The sequence below is a fragment of the Nannobrachium achirus genome, assembly GCF_963921795.1.
Source record: "Nannobrachium achirus genome assembly, chromosome: 5".
Taxonomy (NCBI): domain Eukaryota; kingdom Metazoa; phylum Chordata; class Actinopteri; order Myctophiformes; family Myctophidae; genus Nannobrachium; species Nannobrachium achirus.
Window position 1 is genome coordinate 40,404,566 of NC_137814.1, and position 23,703 is coordinate 40,428,268.

The 23,703-nt window shown below is 40.7% G+C and overlaps 2 protein-coding genes across 2 annotated transcripts; both read left to right on the forward strand.

Moving 5' to 3' along the window:
• Positions 1-3,181: 3,181 nt before the first annotated feature.
• Positions 3,182-3,934, forward strand: LOC308285072 (dolichol-phosphate mannosyltransferase subunit 1-like; the record flags this gene model as incomplete). Its single annotated transcript, XM_080725792.1, has 1 exon — positions 3,182-3,934. One exon carries the CDS (start codon positions 3,182-3,184, stop codon positions 3,932-3,934), a length of 753 nt encoding a protein of 250 aa, XP_080581918.1.
• Positions 3,935-8,209: 4,275 nt separating this feature from the next.
• On the forward strand, positions 8,210-15,733 carry gtf2b (general transcription factor IIB). Its single transcript, XM_080726536.1, has 7 exons — positions 8,210-8,249; positions 11,633-11,745; positions 12,893-13,026; positions 13,619-13,765; positions 14,127-14,256; positions 14,609-14,890; positions 15,024-15,733. Exons 1-7 carry the CDS (start codon positions 8,233-8,235, stop codon positions 15,155-15,157), a joined length of 957 nt encoding a protein of 318 aa, XP_080582662.1. The 5' UTR covers positions 8,210-8,232; the 3' UTR covers positions 15,158-15,733.
• Positions 15,734-23,703: the final 7,970 nt, after the last annotated feature.

Sequence of the window (23,703 nt, forward strand, 5' to 3'; positions counted from 1 at the left end):
TATAATATAATAATACCCCCCTCCTCCCCATCTCTCTCTCTCTCTCTCTCTCTCTCTCTCTCTCTCTCTCTCTCTCTCAGATCTCTTTCTCTCTGTCTATATTTCCAGCTTTGTCTGGATTTGCTTGCTGATGCACAGCGTCAGGAAGTGTCTCTTGAGTTTCAACCGGTAGGCTGCAGGTTTCAACCGGTCCTGGCCAGATAATGTGAGAAACAGAATGGGCTGCCGGCTGCTGGTACTCACAGTTCATGCTTACTCAACCCTTGTACTGTGTGTGTGAGGAAGTGAAGTGAAGTGAGAGGGGGAAAAAAGCAAAGCCGTCATATATGAGGGTGCTGTGTGATGCTTTGCCAGGCTGATAAGATCAGACATGGACTTAGAGCTCATGTACAACCACCCACATATACTGGACTATCTCATTAAACATTGATACAGTGCAACATTTTAATTGCATTTGCTGGGTGTCATTATAACAGGTCTGTCACTGTGGGAGATCAAGTTAAGCAGGTTAACACAAAGTAACCTGGTTTCCACTGTAGGGCTAGCCAACATTTTCTCATGACCTCAGTCATAATTCTCAAAACAGCTTTCTGTGATTCTCTTCTATTGTATACTGTATCTTAGTTATATATTGTACTGCCACTTACCGCAGTTTGTCAGCTAGGCAGTATTTTCAGAGTAAATCGTGTTTGGGGTTATGCATTAGATTACACACACATTTCAGTGGACCATTCTACATGAGCCTGTAGAAAATATGTCTGTGAAAATATGTGATTGTGTAACATTCTGCCCTGGTTCCAAACCTGCAGATGGTGTCAAAGCTGTCTCCTTATAGATATATGGCTTATGTGGTGGTGGGTTATGGTTAGTGGGGGAAAGTAGTTGAGACACCATGATGTTGTGCGGTAAGATAATGTCATTGGTGGTGTACCAGTCACACTGGTACAACCACATGGGGTTTCCTGCCTGTGTGGGTGGAGCCATCGATGGATAATTATTTACCTAGGGAAAATGAACCCAGATGTTTATGGCAACCAACTCAAATGTGTTTACAGTTGTTGGAATGCACAGTAATTTGTTCAATATAGCCCTCATCCTGTTTTCTAGAGAAACCACCGTGCTTGATGATCACCCATACAAATAACAGGTATTTATTTTATTACTCTGAAAGCAAAGAGAATTATTACTATTCTTTAAGAATGTGTTATCCACACTGGCTGGGAATATCCTCACCGTGAGTGCACAAACAAACCCAAGCACGCGTTGTTTCCATGGCAATTATGACCTGTAAGCATGCCAAGTCGATGATTCTCTATTATGGCAAGACTGCCGGCAGCACTCTTCTAGCACTCAGCATGTTTGTTTGTGTCTGGATTCCCTGTAGTGAGGAAGGTCTAAAGTGAAGACATAAGTTAGAGTAGGGAGCTAGGGACCAAGTTAAGTTGTGTGTGTGTGTGTGTGTGTGTGTGTGTGTGTGTGTGTGTGTGTGTGTGTGTGTGTGTGTGTGTGTGTGTGTGTGTGTGTGTGTGTGTGTGTGTGTGTGTGTTTGCATGTGCCTGTGTGTGTGAGTGAGAGGAAGTGAAAGTAAAAGGGTGTCATGCAATCTGTGCATATAGATGACACTACACTAAAGGTGTTTACCACCGTGTTCCTCACTGCTGTGTTTTAACTTCCTTTTACTGAATAGTTTCCTGAAATAGTATATTTACTTTTCAGTCAACATGTTATACAGCTTTGATCTGTCTATCAAGTTACAGATAACAACAATAGATATTGCCTAATCAAATACACTTCCTTAGCAATTGCACCACTGCTATTCACAGAACATTTTTGTGCAGTCTGATTTATTACATTATGCACTGTATGCAATTACATCATGTGACTTCGGTTCCAGCTGCTAGAAACCTTGGTGTGGTCCTGGACAGACAGCTATCATTCAAGGCACACATTGCATCAGTCACCCGGTCCTGTAGGTTCACACTCTATAACATCCGTAAAATCAGACCTTTCCTCACCCAGGAGGCAGCCCAGCTCCTCATCCAGACATCTGTCATATCAAAACTTGACTATTGTAACTCTCTCCTCACTGGTCTCCCGGCATGTGCACTTAAACCTCTCCAACTGATCCAAAATGCCGCGGCACGACTGGTCTTCAACCAGCCTAAGTTCTCACATGTCTCTCCCCTTCTCCGCAGCCTCCACTGGCTCCCGGTTGCGGCCCGCACTGAATACAAAACACTGATGCTGACCTTCAAAGCAGCCAAAGGTATGGCTCCTCCGTACCTCCAAACCTGATCAACCCCTACACCCCCACCCGTTCACTTAGATCAGCCAACACAGGGATGCTGACAGAACCTTTGCTAAAAACACTCGTCCGAGACAGTTGGCCCCCAAGCTGTGGAATAAACTCCCTGTCGCACTTAGAACAACGGACTCACTCGCTAGCTTTCGTCGTGGACTGAAGACTCACCTTTTCAGACTCCACCTAAACCCATAGCACTACTGAATCACTCAATGACCATACATGAAGCTAGTTAGCATTTGTTTTTAGGTTTTTTAGAATCCTTTTTTCTTTACTGATTATATTGTTTTTGTAGATTGATATTCATATACATTTGTTTATTGTTGTTGATGCTCTGAAATATTATCTTGTTTATTATAGTGATGTATTATCTGCTTATTGTCGCTTTGGATTAAAAGCGTCTGCTAAATGCCTAAACTGTAAACTGTATCATCCTTGCCTTGTAAGGTTCTTAATGTAACACATTATTACATTATGCAAAAATCTGTTATTACGTTATGCAAATATGCACTCATGATATTATTACATTATTAGAGATAATCCAGAGATAATGGGCTCTATTTTCATCCATGTCTTACCTTTTATCGCTAGCTGATCTACAAGCTGAAAACGTGTTAATGTAGATTGGCTATTTGAAGTATTTAGTAATGTTTTTCAAAATAGTAAAAAAGGGCAAAGATGTTTGGGGATAAGGCTGTAAGGCATGGACATAAATATAGCTAATCGTGTACCAATTTGTGTGAGTTCATCTATCGTCTACTTTAAATCCAGAAATCTTTGTCTTGTCTGTATCCCTTCCTGACCAAATATGGTGCATCAAGATGATGTCATAGACTGGCCTACAAGTACTTCAAGACACCAAGACATTCGCACAGAGCAATGGATAGCCCATGTGCTGCAAATCAAAGACAAGAAGATGGAGATAAGTACTCAGTGTTGTTACCCACGTATAATGAACGTGAGAATCTTCCTTTGATCATGTGGCTTTTGGTGAAATATTTCAGTGAAGGTGGATATGACTATGAGATTATCGTAGTTGATGACGGAAGCCCAGATGGGACCTTGGAGATAGCAGAGCAACTGCAACAGATCTATGGGAAAGACAGAATTATTCTTCGACCAAGAGCATCAAAACTAGGCCTTGGCACTGCCTACATTCACGGCATGAAGCATGCCACAGGAAACTTCATCATCATCATGGATGCTGACCTGTCTCATCATCCTAAATTCATTCCGGAATTAATCGAGAAGCAGAAAGAAGGTAACTATGACCTGGTGTCTGGGACACGATACAAAGGCAATGGAGGCGTGTATGGCTGGGACCTGCGGAGAAGAATCCTCAGCCGAGGAGCCAACTTTGTAACTCAAGTACTTCTGAGACCTGGTGCTTCAGATGTCACTGGTAGCTTCAGGCTGTACAAAAATAAGGTGCTGGAGAGCCTGGTTGAGCAGTGTGTCTCCAAAGGCTATGTCTTCCACATGGAGATGATTGTCCGAGCGAGACAGCTCAACTACACCATCGGAGAGGTACCGATTTCCTTTGTGGATCGAGTTTATGGAGAGTCCAAGCTGGGAGGGAATGAGATCATATCATTTCTGAAAGGGCTGCTTACGCTCTTTGTAACAACATGAATCAGTGCAGGTTTATTTGTTTGACCACCTAGTCATACCTTTACATTCTATATGTTATTGTCATACCGCAATAGTCTAGTATTAGAATTAGAACCATGGCCCATAGCCATATTTGGCTATTGGGCCACGGCACCAATGGCACACGTACATGAACTAAATGGTGACTAAGTGCCGAACGATTTATTGATCAGGTCTGGCGAAACAATAAAACCAGACATCTCATAAATATAAAACAATTATTATAATAGATAGGTGCAATTCTGGGAATTGCAAGTGTGGTTGCACTGACGCGAGTCGTGAGGAATCCACTGGGAACTGAATTCTGTCTTACCATAACAGTGTGTGAAGCATGACCAAAAGTTTCACTTTTACGTTTGCAAAAGTTGTCAAAAAACAGGTTCACTATAGCAACCACACTTTATAAGAAGTAGTGAAAAAGGTCGATCTACAAGCTCGCAACGCAGCGTGACCTGAAAAGTTTGGGGTCTCGACTCTCGACCTGTAAAGTTTGGGAACCAACTGGTGTAGAGTAGGGCATTCACGAATAGTGATTTTTAGTATTCGAATTATTCGACCTCAAATTATTCTAATAGTCAAATATTCGACAGGACTGGCCAAACTGTCAAATATTAAGTAAGCGTTGCGAGGCGTTGTGAGCATGTAGATCTGCTATTTTCACAATATTTATCTGTGGAACCGAGTCAGATTAAATGTAATACCTTACAATTCCAAGTGCTTGTTAGGGTGGGGACCCCAGTTCAAATATGTTTATTTCGGGGCTCACAGCCTAAAAAGGTTTGAGAACCCCTTGTATAGAGCATTAACAAATTCATCCACCAAGGGGTATTGACAACTCATTCTTATGACTTCCTATCTAGCCAAGCTTTAAAAACAATATATTTTTTAAAGAGAAAAAAAAAAAAGCGAATATTCGACTTCGGTGAAGAATAGTGACTTTGATATTCGAATATTTGGTGAATGCCCTAGTGTAGAGCATCTTGTAGTGCATGGCAAAGGAGCGCCGGGACATGAGGTGCATGACTCATGGCATTGTCATTAAAGAAAGGATCTTATAAAGGAAGTGGGATTCACTGGTCTTTGCCTTCCTGGAGAGTGCCAGTGTGGCTGCATCTTGTCTGATGTCGGCTGGGGTGATACCAGCGAGGACAACTGTCTTAGCTGTTAAGTCTGCTCACATTGTATAAACTGCTCACATCAATAAATATAGTACTGATTACATGATGGGCCATGGTGTTATATGTTGTACCTAGCATTGTTTATATTTTTTCAGTGACCCCCGTTGGAGCTGCTTTGTTAAATGTTCAAACCAAGACCCCAGAGATGGGGCTCAGGGATTATTCACACCAGTTGGAGCTGCCAAATATTGGCACCTCAGATGTTTCATACTATACTAGCATCAGCAATATGATTCTGTGAGCCTCATTGACATTTACATATTTGGAAATGGATATCAGTGTGTGTGTGTGTGTGTGTGTGTGTGTGTGTGTGTGTGTGTGTGTGTGTGTGTGTGTGTGTGTGTGTGTGTGTGTGTGTGTGTGTGTGTGTGTGTGTGTGTGTGTGTGTGTGTGTGTGTGTGTGTGTGTGTGAGAGAGAGAGAGAGAGAGAGAGAGCAGGGAGGCAGAAGTTAAAATGGAAACTGTGAGATACAGAAGCAGAGATAGAGAGATTTGAAAATGACAACCATTTTGATTAGTGATGTCAAATCTACAGTATAAGGAATCAGAATACCATATAGGGATATACCATATTGTTGTGTCCCAGGCCACAGATAGAGATTTCCCAGTATTCCTGGCTTTGTGTTCCGTTATTGCTTATTGTTTATTGCTTAATTGTTTAATTGTGTTAATTAAATCAAATCAAATCAAACCAACCTTTATTTATATAGCACATTTACAAACAAAAAACATTGCCCAAAGTGCTGTACAGGGTGCATCAAATGAGAAAACATGTAAAAACAATCACCTTTCAGCATAAATAAAAACATAATAAAACAAAGCATAAGATAAGAGACTGGTTAAGGAATATAAAAAGTTCTTCTTTAAAAACATCAATGGACTGCGCCCTTCGAATTGGTAGGGGGAGGGCGTTCTAGAGAGCAGGGGCAGCAGCAGAGAGTCGCATTGGGAATGTGATTTTGGGATTCAAATGCCAATGTTCATTTCACTATGGGTTCCCAGATTGCACCATGAGTGATGGGGGATACTGCATGACCCTTGTGCTAGCTAGTTTACAAAATATGGCTGTGCTTTCAGAATAAGAATGAGTAATTGAGAATTGAGTAGGCCTAATTGTGCGTCAAGAAAATATAAATTATGAAACTGTCTATGAAGGAGGTTATACTGTATATCAGGGGACATGGCACTTGAAATGAAGTGCCATGTCTTTATTTTCTAGATAGTCAGTGTGCCATTGTCAACATATGTTTTAATGACACGCACACGCCATCAAACATTCTGACATATTTTGATTGGCAGGACATTGTTAGAATTATCATTAGACTCAACCCACCTATCTCCCGACTCCCTCCCCCAGTCAGAGTTCTTAGAATTATGTGCATGATGTAATTTGTGATGTAATTTGCTGTAAATTAGGTGACTTCATTTAATTGACCACAATCCAAAAAAAATGATTTTAAAATAAAAATCCTCTCTTTCACACTTCTGCCAGTATGCCAGTGATCACCCTCCCCTGTTCCAATGTTGGCACCCGTGCCTAAGGTTGCCTTCCCTGCCCCTGCTGTAGGCATACCCATTTAGCCAGGATGTTGTTTTGATTATAGCTCCACCTGCTGTTGTCTTGATATCACATTTTGCATGCCATGGCTCCATATTGTGACATTATTTTTGCAACGGCTCTATAGTAATAATGACATTAATGAATATTATAAAATGACATTATTAGCCAGTGATTAAACTAGTTAGATTCTACCTAGCTATGAAATGGAGAGCCTATACCACAGGCTTCTATTCTATTTTTATTCATTTGTACATTTTTTGTATGTGGTAGGCTACAAACTTGAATTCATCCATCAAGTCAACATCAATGGAAGAGTCATAGAGAAAGGGGCAAACTAGGGTAAGCAGTCACAGACTGGCACAGAAGCATGGCACTGGCTGACACAGAGAAACAGTGAAATCACTGTTAAAAATATAGCGTTAGGTGAAAGTTTAAGGGATAGACATTGGTAATAAATAAAGTAGCCTACTTAAATAACCCTTTGTTTGCCTATGTTTCAATTTGAATTGTTCATAACATTGTTTGGATGTTTCGTGTAACTTACTACAATAAGGTTACCAGTCTGTAGGCCTACCATGTCTGGTAGTTTACCACTTTCACAAGGAGCTTTATTTGCATGAGAAAAGTTGTCATTGCCAAAGCAAATGTAAAAATATAATAAAAACATTATAGAACAAAATATATACAATGGAAGAGGTTAAGCATTGTGTAAACAGAGCTATGTCACATTTTGTTTGTGACGGCCAGTCATCATAATTGCCAATAATTGACTAATTAGCAGGCCCTCACCTATACTGAATGATGACTGACTGACTGACTGACTGACTGATTGATTGATTGATTGATTGATTGAAGAATGTATTAGAAGTTTGTAATAGGAAAAAGTACAGTTTCATGACAGCACAAATCACTGGTACAAGGTCCACTAAAAGGCGATCCTAGTAAGCTTTACGGCTTATTTACACAGGAACCACTTTATGTATCTCATATATCATTGAAAGACAGACGGATAGAACAGAGTACTTTGCATAGGATAAGGTCTGATGGCTACAGGTGTGTGATTGAGGGTGTGGGGAAGTTCAGTTTTGTTTGCTGGCAGCAGCAGCACTGAGGACAGTTGGTCAGCATTGTCTATTATACAGGGGATAATGTATAATAGACAGGGTATATGTCTATTATACAGGGTATAATACAGGGTATGGACAAAAAGCTAACATTTTCCTCTAAACGATAAAAAAAAAAAAAGATTTAGAATGCGTTTTAAAGGTTTGTTTATATGTGCAGAGTGCAGACAGTAGGTAGAGGACGAGGTCACTCATTGTTAGCCTCGGAAACCCAGACTTCTTTCTCAACATTGTAGTCCTGGGTGTTTGTGTATTCCGTTCTCTAGCCTTCACTGTTTTGAGCCTCCCGTCGCGCCGTCCTTTCGAGAAGCCCTATTGGCCCATTCTGCAGTCACGTGGACGTCAAACGCTACAAATAGAAGTAGAAGGGACCATTGTTCGCATTATTCAGTGACTGTCGTGCTGAGCTGAAGTGACATGGCGTCGACAAGCCGGTGTGTAGCAACTCTTTTTCCTAACATGTTTATGTTTGCCTCTTACACATGTGAGCTTGCGAAGCTCTGATTCTAGACCACAACAAGAGACAACAGTGCCAACAAGCAACATGTCCTCCTTAACTGTTTTAACTGTGACGTTTTTAAACCAAACATCACGGTCGGAGCACTTTAGACGCTATCAAGCTTTTGTGAGCACAAGTGACCATTATCTTCTAGGATCAACGTCTACGTTGACTTATGGTCGTCAGTTAAACTTCGCGGCTCTCGTCCATTTTTCATACATTTAACAACTTGTCACATCTAGGGTGTTGTTAGTTACCATATAGTTATAATAAGAAGGTTGTTACTCAACGCTGACAGTAATGTACACGATGTATAATATAGCTTCGTGATGCTATATGTAGCCGTTAGCTAGTTTATTTTACCAGGCGGATGTTTAATGAGTGTAATAACTAATAATCAGTCTTAGCACACTTGGCTGGTTTAATTTGGGATCTTACTTTTATTTAGATCCGTTTTATTTTTATTTATTTTTTAAGACCCGCTGCGTTATCTTCCTTGATTAGTTATCTGTAGCATTATTTGGTTTGGTGATTTGTGTTGACATTGTAACGTTAACGTCCATCGTCAGACGTAAATTCAGTACATTTATATGTACGTTATTTTTGCTGGCGTCGTCCAGTAGAATGTTTACAGTGCCATTATCAGTTTTTCATCTTGCCCCAAAATGGATGCAAGACGCCTTTCGCTTTCGCCACATCATCACGCCTTTTGTTTTCGTCCAGAATCACTGTCTGTCTGTTAGCTTTTACAGACATCAGCAGACCAAATGCTATGATGGTGTTAGTACGTAGCGGTTATTTGTTTTAAAAGTGTTTTTTGACTTTTTTCCTGTGTCACTCACTCGGTGATGGACGGATGTCGTCTTGTCGTGGCCTTCAACAATGTTTGTTTTTCTCTCCTCTATGCCAGGAGACAATCTCGGGGGTTTCACACTGCTCACTGTGCTCAAGCCAACTTTCACTAGTTTTGGGCCTCAGATAGGTCGACATGACATACGGACTTCCTGTAGATTCTGTAGATGGTTCTCTTTAAATTAGAACAAAAAACTAGGAATAATTTGCATTGGTGTGCTTTTTGCCAGACATGTTTCCCTTTAATTGATTGTTGACCCGTTAACAACAAGACCACAAACAAACCCAGTCTGTAAAATATATATTTTCTCTCTCTTTCTTACCTTTTGTTTTTTGCCTCTGGGGCACGTCTCCTTTTGTGTAGAACCAGGAACTCTGTTTGGTTCCTCCCCTTTCTTGGTCCACTTCCTCCCGGCACTTTCTGTATTTATTTCCACTAACAACACTACGTTTTCTTTGCCACAAATGTGGAATGCCATAAAGGAGTGTAAATCCCTACCCTCCTTTAAAACCGCTCTGAAAGAATACTTACAGGTGGCTGCAACTTGAAACTGACCCCTGTAAAAAGTCAAAAGACAAAGCCTAGTATTCAGTCAATCAAAGTTTAGGGCAGTGGTGTTGACAGATTCTGCTGTTAGCTGAATTTGTCTCGAGAGATTACAAGACCAGTGGTTGCTGATCATTGGGGACTTTGGGAATCGTGTAGCATCAAGCTGAGTAGAGACTTTCTACCAACACAACCTTTCTCTCCTGCTCCTTTCCATTTTTTCTTGCAATGTGTGTGTGTGTGTGTGTGTGTGTGTGTGTGTGTGTGTGTGTGTGTGTGTGTGTGTGTGTGTGTGTGTGTGTGTGTCAAAATAGCAGATTTACAAGCTCAACAGGTTGCAACTTTCAAAATATTTGGTGTGGAGTGTTATGGAAATAATGTCCATTTGGAAGTTGAATGTAGAAGTCGGAGTTTATTTTAAAGAATATAGAGCAGGAGTTCTCAAACATTTTTAGGCCATGACCCCCAAAATAAACATATTTGAACCGGGGAGCCCTACCCTGAAAAGCACTCGGAATTTTACGTAGTACATTTAATGTGACTTGGTTCACAGATAAATATTGTGAACATTTTCACAATGTTCGCCTCTTGCTTGCTTAATATTTGACCGTTTGGCATTAAAACAGTCTTGAAAGTCCTTAAATTGTCACTTTAGACTCTACACACTTACACTTTATGTTGGTTTGTTTACTATTGAGAGAGAAAACAAACAATCATCTGGGGACAGGGGACCCCCCCCAAAATAATTTGGGGGTCCCGACCTCAAGTTTGAGAACCACTGGTATAGAGCAAGCCAACAAGCATATTTGTCTCTGACAAGGCTTCAAGCCTTCCATGTCCACAGTCAGCCCATCTCCTCCACAAGCTCTCTTAAAGGAAGTCCCTCAAGTCTGTTTTCTCTCAGTGTCTTTATACCCCTCATGACCAAGAAACAATAGGTGTGTCATGGCCTTTTACAAACTGCTTGATCAAAAGGGTAGATTCAATGCAGAGGAAATAAAAGATGTGTCTTACCCCCTGGCCAGGTGGGGTGTGCCCCCTATTTCCTTATCAAAGGAGTGGCTGACTACCAACTACAGCTGGTGTCGAGCAAATGGAATACCTTGTGATATAAAGCTCTGTCTCTGAACAAGTGAAAAAGTTCATTATTTTCCGGATAGATACATTGCGCATTCATTGAAATATTCAAAACAAATGTTGGTTTTAATTTGGATTTTGTATGGCTTGGCATACAGTTCAAAATATTACACGAGACCACGATTAGAGAAATCTAAACATTCTGAAGTCCAATGTGAAATTTCCACAGTCAAGTGATGGTTTGGGATGCTATGGCATCTGCTGCTTCTAATGCTTTTTTTTTTACAAAATGAATATTACATTTTTTTGGGACAGAGCTGTACGATCATGAAATGACATCAATATTTAACAGTCCAATATTGCCATAACACATGATTTGAAATAAGCGTACATAGGGCTGTCACGATATGACATTTTACATGACGATTAATTGTCACTCAAATAATTGGCGATTAACGATTTAATTGTGTATTTGTCGTTGATAATTACATTTCTGTTTGGCTTTTAGGCTTTGAAGTTGCATGTGGTAGATATGACACATAACCTAAATATACAAATACATTACTGACATATTTGACAACTTACTACTTAAAAAATAACATTGATAGTTGAAATAGCCGATCTACAAGCTCACAACGTGTCGCATCGCGACGCGTTGTGAGCTTGTAGATCTGCTATTTCCACTATTTCTGACATTTTTCAACATTCACGATTATGACAAATAATTGCGATAATGTCAAATAATCACGATTAGACAATTATGTAATAATTGTGACAGCCCTAAGCGTACATAGACAGTTTAAGTGGTTAATGCCTATATATTTTTTTTCTTTATGGTGTAGCGGAGATGCTCTGGCTCTTCCCAAGGTCCAGTGCCCCAACCACCCTGATGCGCTGCTGGTGGAGGACTACCGAGCGGGCGACATGATCTGTCCGGAGTGTGGCCTTGTAGTGGGTAAGAGATGGTTTTGTCTCCATTAATATCTTTCTCTCTTTATATTTATCTAACAATAATAATGAACCATGTAGTTGATTAATTTCACGCCTACGGTTTCTGTAGTTGTGTAAAGGGGATGAATAGGTGAACACACAATTTAACACATTTGTCCCAAGGTTAGGGTTTCAATGGAAACCAGATATGCTATGTCACTTTGTATCTTTTGTAGTCACTTTTGTGAATGCAGCATCTCACTCTTAACTCACTCAATGACACTCTTGGTGTGCCAGCATATAATAACTAAAGAAACCAATCGCATTCAGTCATCAAATATAGCAAACTAACAAGATATACACATATTAAACCAGGCAGTAACTGACAGGCATTTTAACTCATAAGAGTGTGCCATACAGCTGCAGTGGAGCACCGATTTCCCCTAATGAGCCCCCTGGGAGGGGTGTGTGGAGGCAACCTAATCATATGGGGATATAGCAACTGAGCCAGATACTGATGTAAGCCAAGTGACCTGTGACTTGCCTGTCTCTCCCATAACTTCGGCTTTCCCATAAGGAGATGAAAGGAAAGTTACAGTCCTGTACCTGGCCTTTAGACCCCTTGGCAATTTGGTGTGGTACTGTAGGTAGTATCTCGTCCGGGTAGCTCAGTCAGTAAGAGGTCTCGCCTTTGGACCACAAGGTCATTGGTACGATCCCAGGCACTGCCAACTCAGCATATGAGTAGTGTCCATATGCTAAGGTGTGCAGTGAGTACTGGGAGCTGATGCTAGGTGTGGTGTGGTGGCGCGCCATCTCAGCAATCCATCTCCCAGGGGTCTTGCGCATTCTAACTGGGTCAGATACTGACAATATAAGCCACTCCTGACCTACTTTGAGTGGGTCAAAAAGACAGCCACATCACTCTGATCCAGCAAGATGTCCCTTGGGTTTAGATTGGAAGTTTTCATTTTTGTGAATTAATTGATAGATGTGGAAGTGTGCAGATGGTTTTATGTATTGCTGTTTGCGTGATAGTGGTCTATATGGTACCTGTAACATTTTCACCAACACTGGGCAAAATAATATTGAGAAATGTGTATTTAAATCCATGAAAAAAGACAGATGTAGCCGTCAATTAATCATTTGGTTTATTGGATGATTCTCCATAGGCGACCGTGTAATTGATGTGGGTTCAGAATGGCGAACCTTCACTAATGAGAAAGCCACCAAAGACCCATCCAGAGTGGGAGACGCCCAGAACCCGCTGCTCAATGGGGGTGACCTAACCACCATGATCAGCAAGGTGAAAGGATACCTGTAATTTGCTTTCTTTGTATGAATGAATTAATTTATATTTTCATGTCTTGTCATAAGACCCATCCTTTATGGGATTATAAGACGCCAAAAACATCACTAAACAATATCACATTCACTTCTTGGAAACAGAAAACTGTACAATCAATCCACTGTAACTAAGAGTTACCAACTGAATATTGGTACAATATACCATATGGTATATATGGAGCTATGCAAAGTATCTAACTAACCGAAGTCTGACATCACAAACTCCATATTTGGGTGAGGTTTATCTAGAGCTCCATATGGAGAGCAGAGACATCTAGTGCTGACATCATGCTAATACTCCATACTGTATATGGATATAGCTGACTTACCATGACAAATGTGAGATTTCCAGATGCAAGCAGTATTTACTCAACTCGACATCTCGGTTGCGTTCTTGTCTTCACTGCTGCGGGTCCTAGACTTGGACAACCAGTCCTTTTGAGTAGCATTTTACACACTGTATGTGGACTTTGCATAGAAATGCATAGTTTTTAATATGTCGATGGAGAATTATATTGTGTAATTAATTGTATTGTGTATTTATTTTGCAGGGAACAGGTGCAGCCAGCTTTGATGAGTTTGGCAACTCAAAGTATCAGAACCGTCGCACTATGAGCAGCTCAGACAGGGCAATGCTGAATGCCTTCAAAGAGATTACCACCATGGCAGACCGCATCAACCTACCAAGGAATATTATAGTAAGATATTAACCTCCTGTACCAAGTCTGACCTATGTGGAAAAACAATGTTTTCTACTAGATTGCAACAACCAGTCACGTACCGCCCGCATTTCTTTGTTGTCCCAGAAGCCTTGCTATTGCTATGATTCAAATACGTTTGTGGTGATCATATTCACAAAGATGGCTTGTATGCCTTGACGTTTTTATTTATTCGTTTTAGTACTGTAATGCCAGTAGCCACATTGAATACAATTATTTTCCCTTTTAGTTTTTCCTTAGAAAGTGTTGTGTGGAGTTTCTTTGTGAATATGATCTAATTTGCCTGAAGCAAAGCAGGGGTCCTTAAACTTTCTTTTAACTGATATGTTTTCCGCCACAGGACAGGACAAATAATTTATTCAAGCAAGTTTATGAACAGAAGAGCCTGAAGGGGCGGAGTAATGATGCGATTGCCTCAGCCTGCCTTTACATAGCCTGCAGACAGGAAGGAGTTCCAAGAACATTTAAAGGTCAGACCAATCTTTTGTTAAGCTGTGGTTGTTATTGGCCACAAAGAAAATTTCAAGATGTGTTTCATTTATTTTTTCATTGTGTATGAAGTCTCTGCAATCTGTTCTACTTTCCACTCCAGTAAATTAACATTGAAGGTTCATCTCAGAATTGTTTATAAGCCATTTGGGTTGCCTTCTGTGGCAAAATGATCAAATGCAAATAAAGTGTAAATCATTGCAGTGACTTGTTGGACTGTAAATATTTTGAGGCAGAGTTAATTTCCCCCTCTCAAAATGGATTTGTGGAACACTTATTTGATTTGCTTCTTCTAAACAACCAGTCATAATTGCACTCTGCTCCTCTCCACAGAGATCTGTGCCGTCTCCCGGATCTCCAAGAAGGAGATTGGCCGGTGCTTTAAGCTGATCCTCAAGGCACTGGAGACCAGCGTGGACCTAATCACGACAGGAGATTTCATGTCACGCTTCTGCTCCAACCTGGGCCTGCCCAAGCAGGTGCAGATGGCTGCCACCTTCATTGCCAGGAAGGCTGTGGAGTTGGACTTGGTGCCCGGCAGGAGCCCCATCTCTGTAGCTGCAGCTGCCATCTACATGGCCTCCCAGGCCTCAGCTGAGAAGAAGACCCAAAAAGGTGTGTGTGTGTGTGTATAGATATGAGTGTGTGTGCACGTGCACATATATATATATATATAGTATACATCATCATGTACCGTAAGCAGAGTTGCTGTTGCATTAACGTGTGATCGTTTCTGATGTCTTAACAGAGATTGGAGACATTGCTGGTGTGGCAGACGTCACAATCAGACAGTCCTATCGACTGATTTACCCTCGCGCCGCAGACCTCTTCCCTCCAGACTTCAGATTTGACACGCCCGTGGACAAACTGCCCCAACTGTGAAAATTGGAAGATTTTGAGAAAAGTTTTGAATTTGGGGAGTTTATCTTTGTTCCATCCCCCTCCTTTGTTTGGTATTTTCAAGCTTTGTTTAAGATAGGTCAGTGTAGAGAAATGAGAAACCAAGGGGAGAGACCTACAGTACATGCAAGACAAGATGGGGGTTGGATTCGACCCTGGATCCTCGAGCTCACATGGAGGATAATGGTCTGTGCACTAACTGAGCCAACAGGCATCCCTCTTCCCTCCTTTCTTAAGACTTTCGACTTTGTCGAGGCAATTTTGCAGGAATACAGAGGACACACATTCCAATTGCTTCAATATACAGATTGCAGACTGTACTTACAGTATTTTCATTTGAGTGTATATATCTTGTATATATGTCCAAGTGAGAAAGTGTAATTGGTGATTGCAATTTTAGGCTGGATTCATACTTTTTACATACATTTTTTGATTTTTAGGAAAATGACCAGGTTCCATTTTCTTGTTTATTTGCATTACTTACTACAGCTAAATTAATGGTTATCATTTACCTGTTTGAATAATATTAAACGTTGTTTAATGAAAACATACTGGCATTATTAATTTGATCTTCACTGCAGTTTAACTGTTGCCTTCAAAGGCTGTTGTCCTTCTGACCAGACGAACGATGTGAACTAAGAAGTTGAGACTGCCCCCCCTTTCCTCAAGAGGATGGCATTCTGATTCAGGCCTTTAACAATGGATTGTGTTATATGCATTCATTAAAGGGATATTTCATATTATAAAAGTAATGGAAAAACGTAACCCTCACGCATTACGACAAATTAATTGGTGAAATGGATGACGTCACTGATCTTCAAATAATTGATCTTCAGTTATGCTCTTTATCCTTGTGAGTAAGGCAGTTTGGGCTGTGTTGCATGCATTTTCCTTTAATGTGCTTTAAAGTGTTCATCACCCACCAATGTTTGGTATCCTTTTATTTTTTATTTTTTTATTCTTTTCAGGACAACCTCAGCTATAAGACCCAACAAACGGGTATCCTTTTTTCCCCCAGGACAACCTCAGCTATAAGACCCAACAATATTATAGGGTATCCATTTTTTTTCCCAGGACTACCTCAGCTATAAGACCCAACAATAATTCTTTCACTTTTACAGAATGTTTTGGAACCAAAAACAATCGTAATTGGAAAAATGTTAATTGACTTGTAAAATTCACACACATTCCCAGCTAAGCATATCGTGTTGAAAATGTCAAGATGGGTCGTCTGTCCAAATGAACACGGAATGATGATGAGATAAATAAAAGTAAAATAAAGCATTGTTTATTTTGAGTAGATATTAGGTGTAGTCCATGGCCGTTTTGACAATAAATATTTATTTATATCCCATATGAAAATGCATTGCAATGCATGCTATCCTTTTTTCTCCCAGCATAACTGCAACTATACAGAGCTATCTAAATTGAATATTGTGTAAAAGTTCATTTTCTTTTGTAATATAATTCAAAAAAATCTATCATATAATCTAGATTCATTGCACATGCAGTGAAATATTCAAAAGTTGTTTTTTATTAAGATTTGTATGGCATTCAGCATATGAAAATAAAAAACCCATATCTCAAACTATTAGAATATTACAAAAGCCCACTAAAATGAAGGATTTATAATACCCAAATGTCAACCTTTTGAAAAGTATGTTAATTTATGCACTCAATGCTTGGACTGGAATACTTTAGAACAAATTACTGCATCAATGGGGCATGGCATTGAGGTGGAAGCCCAGGTTTGCTTTGATAGAGGCCTTAAAGGAGTAGTTCACCTCCAAAATGACTTTTCTATTGATTACTCACGCCATGGAGACTTGAGTTCGATAATAAGAGTAATCAATAGGAAAAAAGGTAATTTTGGGGGTGAACTACTCCTTTAAGCTCATCTGTGTAGTTGGGTCTGGTGTCTCATCTTCCTCGCTGCACCCATCCATCCATGGCATACATGGGCAACTGGCGGCCCGGGAGCCACATGCGGCCCCCACCTTCACTTAATGCGGCCCACAGGTTAATACCGGAATACTGAATATATTACTGATTTCAGCTGTTACAATTCCAAACATGACCTGCTTTAATTCCGTCAGTCTATATTAGTAGCTTAATCATGACTAGTATAGTAGTATTAAAATGTATTTTTTTATGTCCAATGTATTTGTATTTAAGTTCATAAAGTTAACATGAGTATATAATTAAATGTGTTTGAAATTAAATCAAAATGTTACATTTCAGGATTCCAACTCAAATTAACAAAATGATTCAGGATTCCAATTCAAAAGAAGCAAAAAATAGCCGATCTACAAGCTCAAAACGCATCGCAGCGCGATGTGTTTTGAGCTTGTAGATCTGCTATTCTTTTGCTTCTTTTGTATGAGATACTAGAATGACAAAGTAGGATGTAGCAATATACAATGTGGCCCTCTGCAGTGAAGGTGGAAATATAGTGGCCCTTGTCATCATCAAAGTTGCCCACCCCTGATCCATGGGGTTCAGGTCAGGTCGGTTGGCTGGTCAGTCAAGCACAGTAATACCATGGTCAGTACACCAGTTACTAGTAGTTTTGGGCAGGTGCCAAGTTCTGCTGGAAAAGGAAACTCAGCATCTCCATAAAGCTTGTCAATGTGCAGAAGCACAAAGTGCTCTAAAATCACCTGGTAGATCATGGCTGTGTTGACTCAGGACATATAAAACAGTGGACCAACACCTGAAGATGACATGGCAGATGGCACGCATGACACCATCAAGCAACTTGGATTCTGTATTTAATTTGTAAATCAAGGTCCCAGAGTACCTGGAGGAAGACTGAGTCCAGTGTGAAGTTTCCAGTCAGTGATGATGTGTTGTTCTATGGCATCTGCTGCTTTTTGTTCAGTGTTTTATCAAGTCCAGAGTCAACACAGCCATCTACCAGGATATTTTACAGCACTTTGTGCTTCTATACGTCAACATGCTTTATGGAGATGCTGATTTCATTTTCCAGAAGCACTTGGCATCTGCCCAGAGCCAAAACTACTAGTAACTGGTGTACTGACCATGGTATCACTCAACTGACCAGGCAGCCAACTGGCCCGACCTGAACCTCACAGAATCTGTATTGTTGTCAAGAGGAATATGAGACACACTAGATCCAACCACACAGATGAGCTTAAGGCCTCCATCAAAGCAAAAAGTGCCACAGGCTGATCACCTCCATGCCATTGATGAAGTAATTTGTTCCAAAGTATTCCAGACCATTGAGTGCATAAATTAACATAGATAAAAGGTTAATATTTAATTATAAATCCTTCTTTAGAGTGGTCTTGTGTAATATTCTAATAGATATTGATTTGTTTTATTTTCATGGCCTGTATGCCATAACAATCTAAATAATGTTTTGAATTGTATTACAGAAGAATTAACTTTTATACAATACTCAAATTTATATTAGATGGCTCTGTATGATCCAATTATTTGTTTCACTTTGACCTATATCAAATGAACATGACCCAGAAACAGAAAATACACAAAATCAGATTCAAGATTTTGAGTATTTTTATTTGGAAAAAGCAAAAACATCCTCAATAATTTGTTGTGAAGGTAAAACATGTTCAAAGAAAAAACAACACACATCGTTCGTTGCCGAGCTGAAACTGCCAAAGCAGTATTATTACCAAGAACAAAAAAGGTGGCTCGCAACTCACTTTTAGTAGCTCCAATCATTAAACCATTTAGGCCTAGAATTATTGAATGCTTTAACCAGTGAAAAATAGCAGATCTACAAGCTCACAGCGCGGCACCGAGTGCTGCGCTGCGAGCTTGTAGATCTGCTATTTTTGAAAAAGTCGTGAAAATGTGTGCAAATCTTTGAATATAATGTATTTTCAAAGCTTACGTTTGTAACTCAAATTTTGCTTCTGGGTGGTCCCTGGAACTAAATATTTTGAGATGGGGGTCCGTGGCCAAATACATATCATTTTGGGGGTCCTTAACATGAAAAGGTTTGAGCACCACTGACATGGTAGTCTCTCAAGAACAGACTAACTGAGCTCCAGTTAAGTGAAAAGGACCTTTTCTTTGACGATGGCTGGCCAGATTGCTGACATAGAAACATAGGTTTTATCCAAAAATCTTAGAATGATTCAAAAGACACTTATAGAATCAGGTCAAAATTCTAATTTTCACGATTTTTCAAAAATAGCAGATCTACAAACTCGGTGCCGCGCTGTGAGCTTGTATATCTGCGTTTTTTTAAATATTTAAAGCATAAAATATTGCGTCATAATGTGTTCAGGCCTTAATGGAATTTGTGATAACAAAGCAGCCTGTCGCTTCGACCGGACACACACACGCGCAAGCACGCACTTTGAAGTAGTTATTGGCCCCACCTGGTGAGCAGGAGTATCACCACAGACAGTAAAAAATGTTAACAGGGATTGCTCAGGTTACCATAAAAGTTTTTTTTTTCTCCTTTCAGTCAGGTACCATCCTTTTTTTACACATGGTACTCGCTAAAGCAGTTCCTGCCAGGGATGATACAGAGGGGTACTTCACAGGCCTCACACATCCATGGTGTGTCGAAGCCCCTCGGCTTCAGCTCGTTCTTCTTTACTTTCTTTTCCGCCACTTTTTTATTCCACTCTGCATCTATCTTGGCTTTGCAGGCCACACATTTCCTTCTCCCTTTTGTGGCTTTGAAGCTGCTGTCGTCCACATCTGCTATCTGAATAGGAAGATGATCATAGGACCTTTTCCTGGGGAGTCCTGACACGTCCACCCCACACAGCCCTGCCACAATTTCAACCAGGAACTTCTTGTGTTCCAGGGGCGGGTCAGTGTGGTCTTTGGCCAGCGCTTTGTGGAGGATGAAGGCGTTCGTTGTTGCTATGTCCAGGAAGTGGAGGAACAGTGTCCTATACCATCGGGCAACTTTTCGATGGGTGGAGTAGTACTGTATCAGCTGATCTGATAAGTCTACTCCACCCATGTGCTTGTTGTATGCTAAGATAGCAGGGGGGCAGGGAACATCCATGACTTCGCCGGTCTTCCGTTTTCTCCTAACGGCTCCATCACATGCTGCTTTGTGAATGGTGGAACAAATACGCACCTCCCGCCGGTCCATCCACTTCACAAACAGCAGGGGCTCTTCTCTTATCCACCTCATGGTCCCCATTGGTGCCCCGTTTTCGGGAGGTCATTTTCTCTGTTTTTTGGACACCCCTTTTTGCCATCTCTGTAGGTTCCACAGGCACCATACTTCTTATCAAACAAGTCTCTCAGCAGTGTGGGGCTGGTGTCCATGTAGATATGGTGCCCTGTACCCAGATTTGCTGCCTCAACCAGGTCCATTACCGCATCGTAGGCCAGACCCTTGGCACTGGGAGTCAGAGCCTTCCCAGTGTAGACATTGAAATTAAGTGTGTAGCCACTCTTTGCTTCGGCCAAGACAAACAGCTTCATGCCAAACTTGTTAGGCTTGTTCTTCATGTACTGCGTCATGCCGGTTCTTGCCTTGGTTGGCACCATACTTTCGTCTATCGACAGCTCTCTGTCAGGCCCGTAATAAGCCCGGCAGGCAGTGAGAATTTCTCCCAGAAGAGGCTTCACTCTGAAGAGCTTGTCATACTCAGGTGTTCCTTTCCTCTGATCATTCACCTTATCTGCTTCAGTGTCACTCATATGAATGTTCCACATGATTGCTCTGAAACGGTCTCTGGTCATGATCTGACTAGGGTATGGCACAGAACAGATGTGTTGTTTCTTCCAGTAGTCCTGGACAGAGGGAAGCTCCACAAAGGCCATGTAGATGAGGAGTCCGATGAATTTTTTCATCTCCGGAACATCGACATCTACCCACTTATACTTCTTGCCTTTTTCCTTGTTTTCAGCAGCACACTTATTTGTGTTTTCACACACGGTGCGCAAAGCACTCTGACAGAAGAAAAGTTCGAAGAGCTCTACAGGCTTGTAAGATTTGCATGCGGTCAATTTGTGGTCCTACTGCCTGTTTGGGGCAGAACCGCAATTCTTTTTCTGGGCCACTGTCCTCTGCGCCGTCAGTCACCCACGGAGGCTCAGAGGAGCAGGGTGGAGCTGATGTAGACCTTTTCCTAGATTCACACAGATAAGCACACACGGTCAGTAGGTAAATTCAAGTGAAAATTCTCCAAGCATGACATGCATAGCTAACCGTTGAAAAATTACAATAGATATACTGACCTTTTGCGTGCTCCACGGGCACTACCACAACCTGCACTTGCTGGGTCACCACCATCACTAAAAATGTAAAAACAGTGTTACATGATGCACCAATGACAAAACTACTACTATTACTACTACTACTACTAAAAACAACACTGATGCTCACCTCTCAGACTCCCTCCCTGCTGGTTGCCGGAGCCAGCCTGTCCGTCTGGTGCTCGTCTGTGTGTCAGTACCACTGCAAAAATGTAAAAACACTGTATATTTATTTTATGCACTGTATTTATTTTATATGTTTATTTGTACCAATGTACTACTAGCCTACTACTACAACAATGACAGACACTAACTTATCAGAATCAGGATTCCAGGATTCATCATGTTCATCTCCTGAAGATGAAGGCAGTGAAGAATCTTCCTCGCTGTATGAATAAAAAATAAATTAAAAAAAGCAACCGTTACAAGACGAAAACAAATGCCACTACAACTAATTTGTCGAGTAACAATGACACAATTGTGTGTGCGTGCACGCGCATCTGTGCGCAAACAAGCACGCAAGTGAGTACCGTCAGAACCAAGTTTTAGCAAACTGCTGCACGCACACACATAAGCACACATGCACTGACACAATCGTGCCATGCACGCACATTCACACACAAGGGGAGAGGGGGAGGAGGAGGGGGAGACGCACACTGTCAACTCGGGAAAAGAATTCAGGGGTCATCGACACCGTGGCAAAACGTTTTAGATTTTTTAATGTTATTTACACAATACACACCATTATAATTGTCTTATTTTCATCATAAGGCTGCAGCCATACCAAGGTACCTATGAGTCCCCATTCCGTCAATGCATTTCAATGAGAATGGAGCGATTTTTGCAGAAATCATCTACTGGCAGGCAGGAAACCGCTCCATTCCCATCGAAATACATTGGCGGAATGGGTTATAATAAAGTGAATTCAATCCACTCTCATAGACAGTCAGAATTCAGGAGATTTTTTGGAGTTTGATAGACACCAAATCCAGGAGAAATGATAGCCGCAAATTGCAACACTAGATTTTTTTTTTTTTTTTTTATCATTAATATATTTATTTATTTGGGTACAGCAGGTTACATTCACATGCATTGGTTTAGGGTTTCAATATAATTTAGTCCCTATGTACCCATTTTGTCTCTTTTTTTAACAAACACCATCTACACATAAGACAAAACCGGACACAACATAAAACAAATATATATATATATATATATATATATATATATATAAGATATACATGAAATAAAAGCAAATATACTAAAATACACGAAGCAAAACAAAACAAAAAGAGGTCACAGAAAGAAAGAAAGGGGCCACATCAGCTTACAACAGTCCACAGACATGTCTAGTTTTCCCTCTATTGGTGTGGCAGTTTTATTTATTTTTTTAATCTTTTTGGCAGTAAGGTTACAATGTTACTCTGTACAAAGACTTGCTACGGTATCTGTGCAGACTACAGCTTGCTCTGCCATCATAATAATACATAATAATAATCATTAATGTATCGTGATTTTTGAATATTAATCAGGAACAAACTAACAACAAATGGTTAATAGGTGGAGCAAGCACTGCACACAGATAACAACCTAACTTACCTTGAATATCGTTACCGTGGATGTAATCAATCCAGTTACTGTAGCCTAGCCATAAATCATAACTATTGTAGAGGTAGTTTATATTGGGACGTTTACTCTAGAAAGTAAACGTCCCAATATAAATTACCTCTACAAGAGTTATGGTTTATGGCTAACTTCTATTGAATCATTTTGGGTATGTTTAAGTTATCATCTGCCCATCTGGACCAAAAAAAATGGTTGAACAGAACTCATATTTTGGGACCATCCTCCATTGTTTACGTTTGTAATGCAGGCTGCCACCCCATGTGGCCAATGCCATGTGATCAAAGATGGCCTCGGTGTGAACCAAAGTGGGACATCGAAATGTTGTCATTAAGAGTCCACTTGTGCTGGCAAAAACAAAAATGCCCACCACCATAAGCCTGCATGGCGATGACCACTGCATAGCATTCATGGCTAACATAACATTAGCTTGAGCATTCTCCATGACTTAGCTCCTTTCGGAACCCCTCACTCCACTGCTACGCAGCTCCGAGATGGGGTTCCTACTGGTCGGCTGCCGAAATCCTGTTGTTGGATCCACGATCCGCCGTTAGCGATCACTTCTTACCTTTGTTGAACACTCTATCCAAAAAGTAACCGGCCTATGTGAAAGTATAATCGTTTTACTTTTTAAGCGTGGAACAACCTCGAAGCACTGGGGTGAAATGAAGACTTTATATCGC

Coding starts and splice junctions, on each gene's coding strand:
- gtf2b (XM_080726536.1), top strand. Junction 13,027..13,618: donor TAACCACCATGATCAGCAAG/GTGAAAGGATAC, acceptor TTTATTTTGCAG/GGAACAGGTGCAGCCAGCTT. Junction 14,891..15,023: donor TGAGAAGAAGACCCAAAAAG/GTGTGTGTGTGT, acceptor ATGTCTTAACAG/AGATTGGAGACATTGCTGGT.